This window comes from Dermacentor silvarum, chromosome 11 (assembly GCF_013339745.2).
Source record: "Dermacentor silvarum isolate Dsil-2018 chromosome 11, BIME_Dsil_1.4, whole genome shotgun sequence".
NCBI classification, from domain to species: domain Eukaryota; kingdom Metazoa; phylum Arthropoda; class Arachnida; order Ixodida; family Ixodidae; genus Dermacentor; species Dermacentor silvarum.
The window spans coordinates 35,370,448-35,384,830 of record NC_051164.1 but is presented as its reverse complement, the minus strand read 5'-3'; the positions used below and the strand labels follow the sequence as shown (position 1 = coordinate 35,384,830).

Here is a 14,383-nt window from a genome sequence, read left to right as displayed (position 1 = left end):
TAGGTGATTTTTAAAGCAAATTTCAACCAGAAATTCTGATGGAAGCAATTAGGCCAGCGTGACGATCTAATCCCGCGGTAATGTTTACTGTGTTTTGCGTAAACCTGTCATAATGGAAGCAATAAAACCCCGTAAGATCTGCAGCAGATATCATTATTATCTGGTGCATTTATGTTCTATCTCTTTCCAAAAACAAACAGTTGTGAGAAGGCGCTTGTCTGTCCACCTTCACTGTGTCCTTGTCTATTGTGCGCGATGCAAATTTCACCCTGAACCCGTAATATCCTTTAAAATTTTCCACAGAGACAATTCAGTATATCTAATTCAATACACATCACAGGCAGTTACGTGATGTGCGTCACGTTTGAAGTCACAACGATGTATACGTAGCAGACAAAATGAGGAACAAAATGGCATTAGAGGCTGGTGCAGGTAACAGTTTCGCAACTTTAATTACGCTAAAACGAGGTACAGCGTTGAAACGTTACATGAACGTTTATGTGCCGCAGTCACACAGAAGACGCTGAATTTAGGAGTAGCCGAATCGTGCAACTTGCAATGGAGGACAGGCAACTTAACTTACTCGCTCGAAAATCTTTCACTATGCAACAGCGAATCCAACATAGCAAATCTAGGCGACGAAGTAAAACGATGTTCGGACATACTCTATAGGTTTAAACTTCCCCATTACCCGTCGTGGTTTCGCAGTGGCTATGGCGTTCTTCTACTAAGCACGAGGTTGCAGGTTTGATTCCCGTCGCGGTGGCTGCATTACGATGGGTGCTAAATGTAAAAACGCTCTCATATCGTGAATTCGGTGAATGGTACGGAACAACAAGTGGTCAATGTTAATCCGTAGCCATCTATTACGTCGTATCCCATAGTTCCAATTTCGAAGCTAAACCCAGTGATTAAATCAATCCAACTTATCCCTTATTGGACACATGTATAACTTCACCCAGGGTATTACCAAAGCAACGTCGGTTTGCACACTTAAGCACCGCACCAGGACAATTCTTATTGCCGGCTCGCACTGACACGGTGTACAGAAGCCGGCATCTACTACGATTGTACTTCCGCCGCATCCGCTGCGGATAAAAGAAAGAGCACATATGTCGTGGTTGTTGGGGTCACGTATAACAGATGAGACAAAAGCAGAGCATCAAACACAAAGGAAGAGACGCAGAGAGCGCCGTTGATACGTGCCAATCGTTGACGCGTGCCAAGTGGCGGAGATCTGCACCGCCAAATCTGTGTGTACGGACGCCGGCATGCGAACAATGGTCGAGCAGGTATGCGCCATTAACCACCGTTGTTTTGATCCGGCAGATGTTGCCCTGATGACGATGTAGGACCGGCATTTTTTTAACCAGCGGGTGAACCAATTCTCCTCGTAAGAGTTCTTTTTCTTTTCTTTTTTTTTGTCTGGTGATCTAATGTTTCCACCAGAGCGCTGCGCTTGCCACGGTAACAATGTGAAGTGATGCGCGTTGTACCTTGTTATAACGCCCTTGCAAAGGCTACGCACCAAAAATAAACGTGTCTAACAACCTCTGGGCGCTCATGGCTTCGGCTCCCTTTCTAGATGTGTAACCGCTTAGAAGGGAGCGGTTGGTATGTACGGAGTAGATAGAAATAAACTGCTAGAAATCCTATTTTTCAAGAGATTATACGAAATGATGGAGTCACGTCATTTCTATTAGTTAAATCTATGAAACGCGAACTTATCCATTACCCGGTCGCCAGCTGAGTAAAAGAAAGCAGCTGAAATATTTCTGTCTACGCCACGGTTTTCATTTCAACTATCTAGCATAAAAAACAAGTGAAGCGTTAGAGTTATAATACACTTGCCACGTTGCTTCCAGCTGCGGCGTCTATTCGTCGCCGAAAGCATAAATACTGTCAAAGGTGCAGTACAGACGTTTTTTGTGGTACAAGCAACTGCCTGACAGCTCTGTCAATCTCCACTTAGCCCCTTTTGTATAGCGAGGATTCTTCCGGGCGTTTAGTCGATGTAAACAGACGTTCGACTGCATGTAGCGCAGACAGGTGATGGTGTCTCTTATAGGTGCAGATTGCTGTGACAGCCGACGGAAAATGTGTGGCAGCTATGATCTCTCCACCTTGGACACCTCTGTGCAGCTACTTTCATCGCAGAAGCTTAGCTAACCTATGCTCACAAAGTTCACGTAAAGCTTCTATTCTGCATTTGTATTTCTATTGCGTCGATAGATCCCGTACTCGAAAGATATGAGGCGCATCTGATACGACACTTCCTGGCTAGCGACACAGAATACGGTTGGCTGGGGCCCGTCAGATAGCTACACCGACACCCTGGCTGTCATAGCAGTGTTCGCAGCGAGTGACCACTTCGAGCATCGCTCTACCGTGCGAAGCACCTGGGTGGCGCATTTACCGAAATTCGTTGCTTCAAAGTGTTTTTTTTTTATGCTTGGTAAACCTAGAAGCGACGCCGTTCAGGAGCGCATCGCTCAGGAGGACGCCTTGCATGAGGACATTGTGCAGGGCATCTTCGTCGACACTTACAAAAATCTTGCCTTGAAGTCTCTGATAATGCTGCACTTGGCCGCAAGCTTCTGTCCGAATGCCAAGTTCGTGCTCAAGATTGACGACGACGTGTTGCTCAATGTGTGGGACTTTGCCGCCACCCTTAAACGTCCGTCGGCCGTCCAACTACGGCGAACCATATGGGGAACGATGTGGACACAGTCGAGGCTGTCGGACGTTACGGCAAGTGGTACGTCCTGAAGTCGATATTTCCAAAAGCGACGTATCCGGACTACGTCAATGGGCCCGCTTATCTTATCTCGGGCGACTCTGTGTCGCTATTGCTTCGCAGCGTGAGTGTCGCGCCATACTTCTTCATCGAAGATGTCTACATCACGGAGCTGCTAGCCGACAAGGCTGGTGTTCGTCGTGTGAATGTCAACGGGTTTGCATCCGAGCGCAAGCATGACATCCACCCCTGCGGAAGGCCAAGGGTCGTTACGAGCCACAGGTGGAATCTGCGAAGTCTGCGCCTTGCGTGGAGAAAGATGGTTGGCAGAATAGATAGGCAACGGTGCAGGTCCTTGGGGCTACAGGCTTGGTTGGAAGGTATTGATACACTGTCATCGATTGTGTCCGTAACGTTCAGGCAGAAGTACTGCGAAAACATTGGGAAAGAAAGCTTTGTGCCAGCTTTCAAATATGGTAATTTCGTCTTTAAACCCAGCCAATTGCTGTGCAAGTTAGCAAATTATGAACTGAAGTCACGATAGCCAATAAAATGGAAGTTTAGTGCGTGTAAAACTGGAAGCTTTGTCAAGGTAGTATTTCCCAATTAAATAACCCCCCCCCCCCCCCCCGCCACCTCGAACCATTAATTCGTAGCGAGGAGCTGTGGGAGACTGCCCTGCGCAGCTCCGATTCCACCCTGAAGGACTGAGTCCTGAGGTGGGCTGAGGAGGTAGCGGAGGCCTACCACAACTGATAGGCGGACGTCTGGCAGCAGAAGGTGCTAACACTGCAGAACACAGGCCTCCCTCTCTCCCCCCCGGCCCCTTCCTTTTCTTAAAAAGGGAAATAAAAGTTCATTCATTCATTCATTGGTCAAGGTAGTATGTTTGCAGTGCAGTTTCACTCTTTGCCTACGCCTTATCTCTTAAGCCTGTGTGCGCTCCGGTAGTCGAATGAAAATTCACTGTTCGCGTAGACCCACAAGGTTAGTATCAAGCGCATTCGCCAGCAAGGAGGAAATACGGGAGTCCATCAGTGCTGCACACTTTATCGAACGCTAACTATGAAGCTCAAGATTAGAAGCATCGACATTGCTGTATTTATTAACGCGGGAGACGAAACGCTGATACACGAGCGATTACGCTTCTTTGTAAGGCTTCTGGAATTCCTAAGCCTTCCGCGACTTCACTAGGCCAAGAGCTGCTACAGGACTTAACAAGACGCAGCTGCACCGGCTCAATCAGGAGCGTATTTCTTGCGATTTTTTAGTCTCTTGTTAATGCATTGCCCCATTAGACCAATGTTAACCATGCGGAACGTCAAGCGTTGCATTCTGAAGATTTAGTTCTGAGGTTAGTACTGTTCACGAGGGTGGCTTTGTAATTGTTCGACATACGCGAGGCACAATCTGAACAGCTTGTACAGCGCATAAAACAGATAATTTATGCTGTCGTATAGCGCCCTAAATTTATTATGAAATGCTAGACTTATTCCTCGCAGTGAAAGAAAGTGTTCCTGTCCTTCCAGTGAAAACATTCCTATGTAATCCAAGGAGGGATGAATAGCTTTAAAATAAAAGTGAAGACCCCCTGTCTGATGATGGATTTACATAGGAGCTGTTAGGAGCCGCATCATAAGCGGTTCTGTAGATAAGCAAGGACATGACAGAGCAAAAAAAAAAAAAAAGAGAGAGAGAATCCACCAGAGCAGCGTAAATAGGAAGAAAGGAAGGAAAGAGTGGAGAAGGAAAGGCAGGGAGGTTAACCAGTTCAGCACAACCGGTTTGCTACCCTACACATGGGAGCGGGATCAGAGGGAATGAAAGATGGGGAGGAGAGAGAGCACATAGCACAGCACGCACGTCAGTCACAGTCCGTCACTCTTGTATGGTACGTGACATCACTGTCACAGCCACTTGTCCAAGCCCGTTTCTTTTAAAAACCTAAGTAGTCTCTTTGTCGCCTTCAGCTGCGATGTCTTCTGTCGACGACACGTCATAATTCGTTTCAATTGGCATTGGTCTAATGTCAAGGCGCGCTAGAACGGACGCCAGGAATTGTCTCAGGAACATTACGTTCAAGACAGTCGCATAGAATGTGTTCTAGCGTCTCCTCGCAAAGACAGACATTGAAAAAAGCGTTGTCGGCCATTGCAATGAGAAATGAATATGATTTCGTGAATGCCACCCCTAGCCATAAGCGGTAAAGTACAGTGGCCTCTCTTCGGCGGAGTCCAGTTGGCATACAGAGATGCATCAAAGAGGGCAGGTGGTAGTGACGATTGCTCCGCTTGGTCTGGCTGCTTGGTGTGCACCATAGAGAGAGCGTGATCTCCTGTGCAAGCACTCGAAGTCTGCTGGCTGCGTCGGACCGTGAGAGCGGTATGGCCTCTTCCTGTGTGTCGTCAAGAGCTGCCCGAGCGGCATTATCGGCGTCTTCGTTCCCTATGACGCCGCAGTGACTTGGAAGCCACTAAAATGACACGTGGTGTCCTTTCTCATGTGATGTATGGAGTAGGTATCTAATATCAAATACGAGCTGTTCGTATGGCCCGCTACGCAGAGCTTGTAGGCCCGCGTATGGCCCCCGACGCAGAGCGCACAGATTGTAGGGCTGCCTTTGAGTCACTGAAGATTGACCATTTTCGAGGTGGTTCCCGATTGACGAAACAAAGTGCAGCGCGAAGAGCAGCTAGTTCCGCAGATGTCGATGTCGTTGGGTGGTCAGTCCTGGAGCTGATCGTAATAGCTCTTGCTGGGACAACCACAACACCGGACGAACACTGGCTGTTTGTGGAACCATCAGTATAAATATGTACACTGTCCGCACACCTCTCGTCTAGAAGAAGCAGAGCCAATTGTTTCAGCACAGGTGACGACAGCTCAGATTTTTTCTTGATTCCTGGTACACTGAAATGTCATCATCATCATCATCAGCCTATATTTATGTCCACTGCAGGACGAAGGCCTCTCCCTGCGATCTCCAATTACCCCTGTCTTGCGCTAGCGTATTCCAACTTGCGCCTGCGAATTTCCTAACCTCATCATCCCACCTGACTTTCTGCCGTCCTCGACTGCGCTTCCCTTCTCTTGGTATCCATTCTGTAACCCTAATGGTCCACCGGTTATCCATCCTACGCATTACATGGCCTGCCCAGCTCCATTTCTTCCGCTTAATGTCAACTAGAATATCGTCTACCCCCGTTTGTTCTCTGATCCACACCGCTCTCTTCCTGTCTCTTAACGTTACTCCTAAGATTTTCGTTCCATTGCTCTTTGTGCGGTCCTTAACTTGTTCTCGAGCTTCTTTGTTAACCTCCAAGTTTCTGCCCCGTATGTTAGCACCGGTAGAATGCAATGATTGTACACTTTTCTTTTCAACGACAGTGGTAAGCTCCCAGTCAGGATTTGGCAATGCCTGCCGTATGCACTCCAACCTAATTTTATTCTTCTGTAAATTTCTTTCTCATGATCAGAGTCCCCTGTGAGTAATTGACCTAGATAAACATATTCCTTTACAGATTCTAGAGGCTGACTGGCGATCCTGAATTCTTGTTCGCTTGCCAGGCTATTGAACATTATCTTTGTCTTCTGCATATTCATCTTCAACCCAATTCTTGCACTTTCTCGATGAAGGTCCTCAATCATTTGTTGTAATTCCTCTCCATTGTTGCTCAATAGGACAATATCATCTGCAAACCGAAGGTTGCTGAGATATTCGCCATCGATCCTCACTCCTAATTCTTCCCAGTCTAAGAGCTTGAATACTTCTTCTAAGCATGCAGTGAATAGCATTGGAGAGATTGTGTCTCCTTGCCTGACCCCTTTCTTGATAGGTATCTTTCTACTTTTCTTGTGGAGAACCAAGGTAGCTGTGGAATCCTTGTAGATATTTGCCAAGATATTCACGTATGCCTCCTCCACTCCTTGATTACGCAATGCCTCTATGACTGCTGATATCTCTACTGAATCGAATGCCTTTTCATAATCTATGAAAGCCATATAGAGAGGTTGATTGTACTCCGCAGATTTCTCGATTACCTGATTGATGGCATGGATATGGTCCATCGTAGAATATCCCTTCCTGAAGCCAGCCTGTTCTCTTGGTTGACTGAAGTCAAGTGTTGTCCTGATTCTATTGGAAATTATCTTGGTGAATATTTTATACAATACTGAAAGCAAGCTAATGGGTCTGTAATTCTTCAATTCTTTAACGTCTCCCTTCTTATGGATAAGTATAATGTTGGCGTTCTTCCAGCTCTCTGGTACACTTGAAGTTGTGAGGCATTTCGTATAAAGGGCCGCAAGCTTTTCAAGCATGATATCTCCTCCATCTTTGATTAAATCTACTGTTATTCCATCTTCTCCAGGCGCTTTTCCCCTGGTCATGTCTTTCAAGGCCCTTCTAACTTCATCGCTAGTTATAGAGGGAGCTTCTGTATCCGGTTCATCACTATTTCGAATGGAAGAAGCTTGGCTGTTTTGGCTACTGTACAGGTCAGTATAGAATTCTTCTGCTGCTTTTACTATGTCATCGAAATTGCTGATGATATTACCATGCTTATCTTTCAGTGCATACATCTTGCCTTGTCCTATGCCTAGTTTTCTTCTTACTGATTTCATGCTGCGTCCATATTTTACGGCTTCCTCAATTTTTCCCACGTTATAATTTCGAATATCCCTTACTTTCTTCTTGTTGATCAGTTTTGACAGTTCAGCGAATTCTATCTGATCTCTTGAGTTGGACACTTTCATGTTTTGTCGTTTCTTTATTAGGTCCTTTGTTTCTTGGGAGAGCTTCCCTACAGGTTTCTTTGGTGCCTTACCTCCCACTTCAATTGCTGCTTCTGAGATCAGCCTAGTTACGGTTTCGTTCATTATCTCTATGTTATCTTCATCTTCCTGTTCTAAAGCTGCATATTTGTTTGCGAGCACCAGCCTGAATTGGTCTGCTTTTACCCTTACTGCCTCTAGGTTGGCCTGTTTCCTCTTGACTAATTTCACTCTCTCTCTCTTCAAATTGAGAGAAATCCTAGACCTCACTAACCTATGGTCACTGCACTTAACCTTACCTAACACTTCTACATCCTGCACTATGCTTGGATCGGCAGAGAGTATGAAATCTATTTCATTCCTTGTTTCTCCATTAGGGCTTTTCCAGGTCCACTTCCTGTTGCTGCGCTTCCTGAAGAAGGTATTCATTATTCGGAGCCTATTCCTTTCCGCGAATTCTACTAACATCTCTCCTCTTGCATTCCTAGAATCGATGCCGTAGTTGCCAATGGCTTGCTCACCAACCTGCTTTTTCCCCACTTTTGCATTGAAGTCGCCCATGACTAAAGTATACTGAGTTTGCACCTTTCTCATTGCTAGTTCAACATCTTCATAAAACTGTTCAATTTCTTCATCATCGTGACTGAAATGTACTGTGGGGCTAATAAGACACCAAGGGGGTGTCGATGGTTTAGATGCAGCGGTGAAACCCGAGGGAAGTTTGTCGTTGTACTTGATGATAGTTTTAGAGAACGATGATTGGCACCTGTCTGAAGGTCATGTTGCAAGGTGGTGATAGGGAGCACGTGCAACACGTCTGATGTGCGTTCTCAGGGCTTCCACTGTAATGTGAGTTTGCATCGGATGGTCCCGAGCAATCGCAATAGTTGCCTCTGTTGACGTGCATCTGGGCAAGCCAAGGGAAACCCTGAGTGCTTGAGCTTCCTCTGCCTGCAGAACACGAATATTTGTCTTGTAGGTGTTGTTCAGTACAGCTAGACTATATCTTAAAAAACCGAGAAAAGAGAGCTCGTTAGCGTTTCAGCATTGCGTCTACTGACATCCCCCCGTCTTTCCTGCCAAGTATTTAAACAACTGGGAAGTTGCTGTAGTTCTTTGTTATTGCAATAGTGAGCATTGTTTCTTAAAGTATATACCTTTCGGGCTCCCGTTGTACTTGCGCGTGCTCTTGGTGCCAACCATTCAAAGGTAAGTGGCCGATGAAGTTCACTCGATAGGCGGAATAAACGTTCTGTGTACTTCTAGAGCATAGGTGTTGCGTCTTGCTTCGGTGGTGAAAAATCGTCTTGCGCCATGAAACTACAATATCTTGGCAACTCGGTCAGCTTAAAGGACTAACTGCAACAAAATGTTGGACGGTGGAGAAAGTTCAAGATAGTGATTATACTGAGTAGCAGCTATGCAAAGTTTGACTTTTGAAGTATGATAGAACGCGTGGACGAAAAGCTCGCAAAAAAAGCCATGTTTGATGTCAAAGCTGAAAAAAAAATTCAGAGCCCTACCTCTCTGCGAAGGTGGATGACCGGCGGAGCTGTATGTGTGGTCTATACACGACCGATGAGGCGTCGTGGGCGCACTGTTCTTTGTGTAACATTTAATGCCGAACCTTTCCAAGAGAAACGCCACGAACCACTCTCCCGTCTCGTTGAGACACGTCGATGTTGAAAAAACCCACAATTAAGATGGCAGTAGAGTCGGTAGGGGTGATCCAACTAAGTTACATACGCTTGGCGTTTGCGGAAAGATCTTGCTCCGTATTACGTGCCGCCCGCCATCGCCGCGCACATTCCCGCGTTTGTTGACGACGATGTTCTTTTTAGGCGCGCTGTCTTTCCGCAGTCCTCATCGCAAGCAGTCTACCCATTGCACGGGTGGAAGGGAACTTAGATAAGGTTACGATGGTTTGTCTATAGAGCCCGTGACGTAAAACTGCAATCCATAAAAACAGTGTATCTTCCGGTTTTACTTTTTTTATTACGAGATTTCTTTTTATCACAGTGCGTTGTGACACTTCTCGCGATTAAACGCAGCTGGGCCATAACCGGCGATACGCTTTTACCACCGTTTTTATCACCAAGATCGGCCGGTCTTTAGCTCTAAGGCGGCCGCCATCTTTTTTGCCTACGCACACAAACCAGCAGAACCTAGCGTATAGTGTGCTGTAATAAGCTGTAGTATAGTCCGCTGTAGTAAGCCGCCATTACCGCTATCCCGAAGGGATGCATGACCGAGAACGTGCGGACTTCTCCGCATGGCCTCTGAAATTAAGCGGCGTCCGCGGCTGTACTTCCCCGGCTTTAAATATATTGGAGGTGACGCACTAGAACAAAATACCTGCAGACCACTAGGTGCACGTGTCGTCTCCTTAGGTGCTGTTTAGAGGTTCCTAGTAAGAAACAAACAGGATACATTTACCGACCCCGCCGCTTCGCAAAAATCGCTTCATTAATATAAACCACTAATTCAATTCGAATTCAGTGAAAATAAAACTTTGTTAGAGTTGGCTTTCACCTCCGTCTTAAGCTTTAAATTTTGTGAGAAACTGACCGACGATTGTGTGTGTTCATTCCCATATCGCTTTAGCAATGGTCTGGCAGCTATGCATCATCAGCTGGCATCAGTGCTGCTGCTGTTGTCACTTCTTGCGGTATTGAAGTCTTGATTTCCTGCACCATTTCTTTGCATACATATGCCTCAAAAGCAGAAGAAACTTTTGTTGTATGGTGACTCTACTCCGAGTCGCAACTGCTTGTGCGTGTGGGGCTCAGCCGTAGCGGATTGGCGACGGGGTGATCGTCTCTGGGGTGAAGCGGACATGGCGCACGAGGAGTAGCCCTGGAGTTAGGCACATGTTTTCGGGTGGTGCGGTACAACTTGTCGGGGTTTAAGGCATGGGCGGGGGACATTGTCACTTGTGTGACAAAGTGGGGTGAACAGACAGATGGCGCAGCGATATTCCCAGTACGTGTGTACCACGCTGGGATTCTGCACACAGCCCTGGCAGATTGGATGGCCTGGTCTACGTCCAATGTGATGAATGATTGGATCACTAGGGAGAGTGAGGTTGTGTTACTGTTGGATGAGAGGTACGCGTACGTCGGCACGTCGAAACACGTGTGAGAAAGTCGGCAGAAAAATGCGCGATTCGCGGGCATCTTTGAGTCGAGCGCGCTGGTGCATGCAGCGCGCGCTCAGTTCGACAAGCTTTAAGGCCGCTTTACACTCGAGCCGCACCACACGCCTGCCGCACGCGTGTGGTTGCGCCAAAAACAGCGCATGTCGCACACAAATTTCGGTTGACACTGAATGTGGGGACTCAGTTTACTGGCGGGGCTCTCTGCGGGCCGCGCAGAGAGCCGCGGCCCGTCTTCTGTCTACTGTAACGACATCGCCTGGGCGATGTCGTTACATGCCCTTTAAAGCTTTTAAGGGTTACAGAAATGATGGCAAAACCACGTATGTCGCGTCCGCATTAGTCAGACCCGCGTACATAGTTAGAACACCGTCTTTAGAAGTTCAAGCGTAACGCTAAACCTTGTTATCACAGTGAGTGTATCACCCTTTGGCGAGACTGCCTATTTTTTAATGCGTTAGCATTCTTGGGATATTTCACAAACCTTTAGGGGGCTATCTATTTATCTACATATCTATCTATGTATTTATGTACGTTTGTAACTAACCATATTCCCGCCTAAGTTAACCGTAGAACAGACTGCACCTAACTTTCATAAAGCACATGTCCACAAATTCTGATGGAAGTAATTAGGCCAGAATCATCGGGGAATTAAAGCAATGGAACGATGTAGACAGTTATGATTGCCTGTGCTTCCACCCTGTTGTCAGACTAAACGCCGCACGCAACAGCCGCGTCACATCAGGGAGGAGCTTTGCGCCGATCCTCACTCTCTTGCATGCGTAATCTTGCGCACGAAAATTAAAATTTGGAGTCGGATATCTCGGAGCACAGACATGCTAGAAGAAGTCTTCCAAGTGAAACTATGTAGAAACAGAACTGACTCTAACTTTTGAATACAAACATACACACTTACTGCAGTCAACAAAAAGTTAATTACTCAGTTTTGTTAATTCGGCTGCTGACAGTGATAATTATCATCTCACTTGGTGTCCCCCTGGTCACATATAAGCCCAGGTGGTCTTTGCGTGTCTCCCAGTGCCTAACTTTAAGAAAACCATCAAGCTTAATTTTGAACACCTGGTATATTGTTACTGTATTAGTTGCCTTAGATGCGCTGATTGTTTCTCTGCTTCCCGCTTCCCGACAAAAGTCATTTCGGCTTCTATTTTGTTTCTTCATGGGCGCGAGGCCTTTTATTTCTCTCTACTTAGTATTTCGTTCATCAACACACCTTAGTTAAATATATGATATGTTTTTCCGCTGTCCTTACCACGTGCTGCTATGTTTAGCGCCAGAATGTGAGAGCATCGCCAACGCAGGACGCGAAATCAGTATTAACTCCAATGCTAACTTGGCCGCGCGTCTATGGTTATCGCCGTCATTTTGAGAAGTTGCGGAGAAGAAAGCGAGGCAATCTGTATTCTGTCTGAAATTTCCTCTCTGAAGTTTTCCTACGCAGGTCTCGTTCGAGGCATTTCGCCCTAAAGGCACGTTCACACCGAAGGCGGAGCGGGCAAACAGACAGGCGGATCCGGCCAAGCGGCCGCGCATTTTCCGGAACGCGGAAAATCCGCTGCCGCTTGGCTGGATTGCGCACGGACCGATTTTTGCCGCACGGAAAAGTTTGCTGCTTCTGCCGCAGCCAATCAGAACGCGAGGTGGCGGAAGCGCTGGTGAACGAATGTAAAAATCCGGCCGAAAGAATTCAAATGGCGCACCCCATGTCGGAACCGGCTGTGTTCTGTGCGGAACTGCTGCTCGAGACAATCAAGGAGTACGCGGTCCTGTACGACAAATGTAACCCAAGGTTCAAAAAAGCCGACTACGGAAGAATATTGCGCAGGATTTAGGCAGGATTGGTAAGTATGAGGTGGCAGCATTGCAGGATGCTCCGCCACCCAGGCGGTGCGGGCAGCTAGACAGCCCCGGTTGGTCTGAACAGCCACGCGCGCTTGCCGCCTCGCCGTTTTGAAAATCCGCTTGGCCGCTTGACCGCTTCGCTTTCGGTGTGAACGTACGTCACGGAGCGACATAGTTTCGAGTTATCTACATGCCCATTAACGGGTGCCAAAAACGTCGTGGTCTCATGGTGCAGCATATAGCTTCGAGATAGCGACTCGCCGATTAACGGACCCAAGTAGTGTGTGTGTGTGTCTGTGTAGTGCCGTGCGGGGGGCGCGACCTCGGACAGCTGGGAGGGGAATCAACTGTTCCCTCACCACTTAATAAAAGGGGAGCGGCCAAGACTTTTGGGAGGAGTCATAAAATAATTAGGTCACCTCTGCATACCTGCAGTTCCCCGACATAGGGAACTAGGGAAAGCAGAGGCGCAGGTTTTTGGCCCTGCTAATCAGTCTAGAAGCTGAACCTATGAGCTGCTGAGAAGCCGACAGGGGGCTAGTGCCGTTCAGTATCGCCTTGCCCGCCTAGCCACGTCAGAACTGAGAAGCCGTCGGGGGGCTAGTGCCGTCCATTATTACCTGGGCCGCCTAGCCGCGTCGGAACTCCGAGTAACTAGTTGACGTATGAGACGACAAACCAATGTTTGCAACGAAGCTCACGGTATTTCGCCTCAAATTAGCTCAACCTGCTTGAGGGAAGTCGTCAGATCTAGACTCCCGGGAAACCCGGCCCAGCAGTCGCATCCACCTCAACAATATCGGGTCGCCGGCACTCTTCGGGAAAGCTCCGCGCGCCGACTTCACGGTTTATGGACTTGCTGCTGCTGACCAGTCATGCGTATGACATCGTTTGTTTCTTTTGAACTTTGTTTTCGGTCGAACTTTGTTTTAGGGAACTACTGTTAATTGTTTTCTTGTATAATTGATCCGCGCCCTGTTTCATTTTTATAGCTACTGTCAATTGCTCGTCATATTTATTTGTCGTCATCATTGTGCTATGTTAAGTTCAAGTGTGTGTTAGTAGTCTTTTTTATTATGTTTATTTTATTAATTTGTGTATCGTTATTAGTCGATAAATATTTTGTTTTTATTGCGATAGCAATTATATGGACACTCAAAAGCAGATTTCTGCCGTCGGCGTCGCCGTCGCCGTCGCCGTGAGGTTCCGTATGACGTCAATGGAGATGAAATCGTCGCCGCGCGCCGAACTCTGTATGTGCGAGTGAAAGGGCGCGAGGGACGCGTGCTTTCACGGGGAGTGAACGCACGGCGGAGAACAAACGCGCGTTCTGCTCTGTGCTCCCTTAAGGGCTGCAGAAGTAGGCGTCTCTTTCCTCCTTTACAATCACTTTTCGCCTATTTATATCAGAGGCTCCGGCAACAGTCACCAACGCCGCACACATTTTGAGCGAACGCGGGCAAAACGCCGACGGCGTCGACAACAGTTCTGCGTGTTGCCGGTGCTGCTGCATGTCCAAGTTTATACAGCTGATAAAGCTAATATCATTACTCCGTATAGCTCTCTACAATTTTGCTATCGCAACTGATGCTTCGCCTTTCAGGTGAAACTGCGACAACTTTTATTGCGATAGCAATTATATGGACGCTCAAAAGCAGATTTCTGCCGTCGGCGTCGCCATCGCCGTCGCCGTGAGGTTCCGTATGACGTCAATGGAGATGAAATCGTCGCCGCGCGCCGAACGCTGTATGTGCGAGTGAAAGGGCGCGAGGGGCGCGCGCTTTCACGGGGAGTGAACGCACGGCGGAGAACAAACGCGCGTTCTGCGCCGTGCTCGCTTAAGGACTGCAGAAGTA

At 47.4% G+C, this 14,383-nt stretch overlaps 1 protein-coding gene across 1 annotated transcript; it reads left to right on the top strand.

The window, feature by feature from the left end:
* The first annotated feature begins 2,448 nt into the window (after positions 1-2,448).
* Positions 2,449-10,651, top strand: LOC119432510 (beta-1,3-galactosyltransferase 9-like). Its single transcript, XM_037699677.1, has 3 exons — positions 2,449-2,651; positions 2,861-3,033; positions 10,527-10,651. Exons 1-3 carry the CDS (start codon positions 2,449-2,451, stop codon positions 10,649-10,651), a joined length of 501 nt encoding a protein of 166 aa, XP_037555605.1.
* Positions 10,652-14,383: the final 3,732 nt, after the last annotated feature.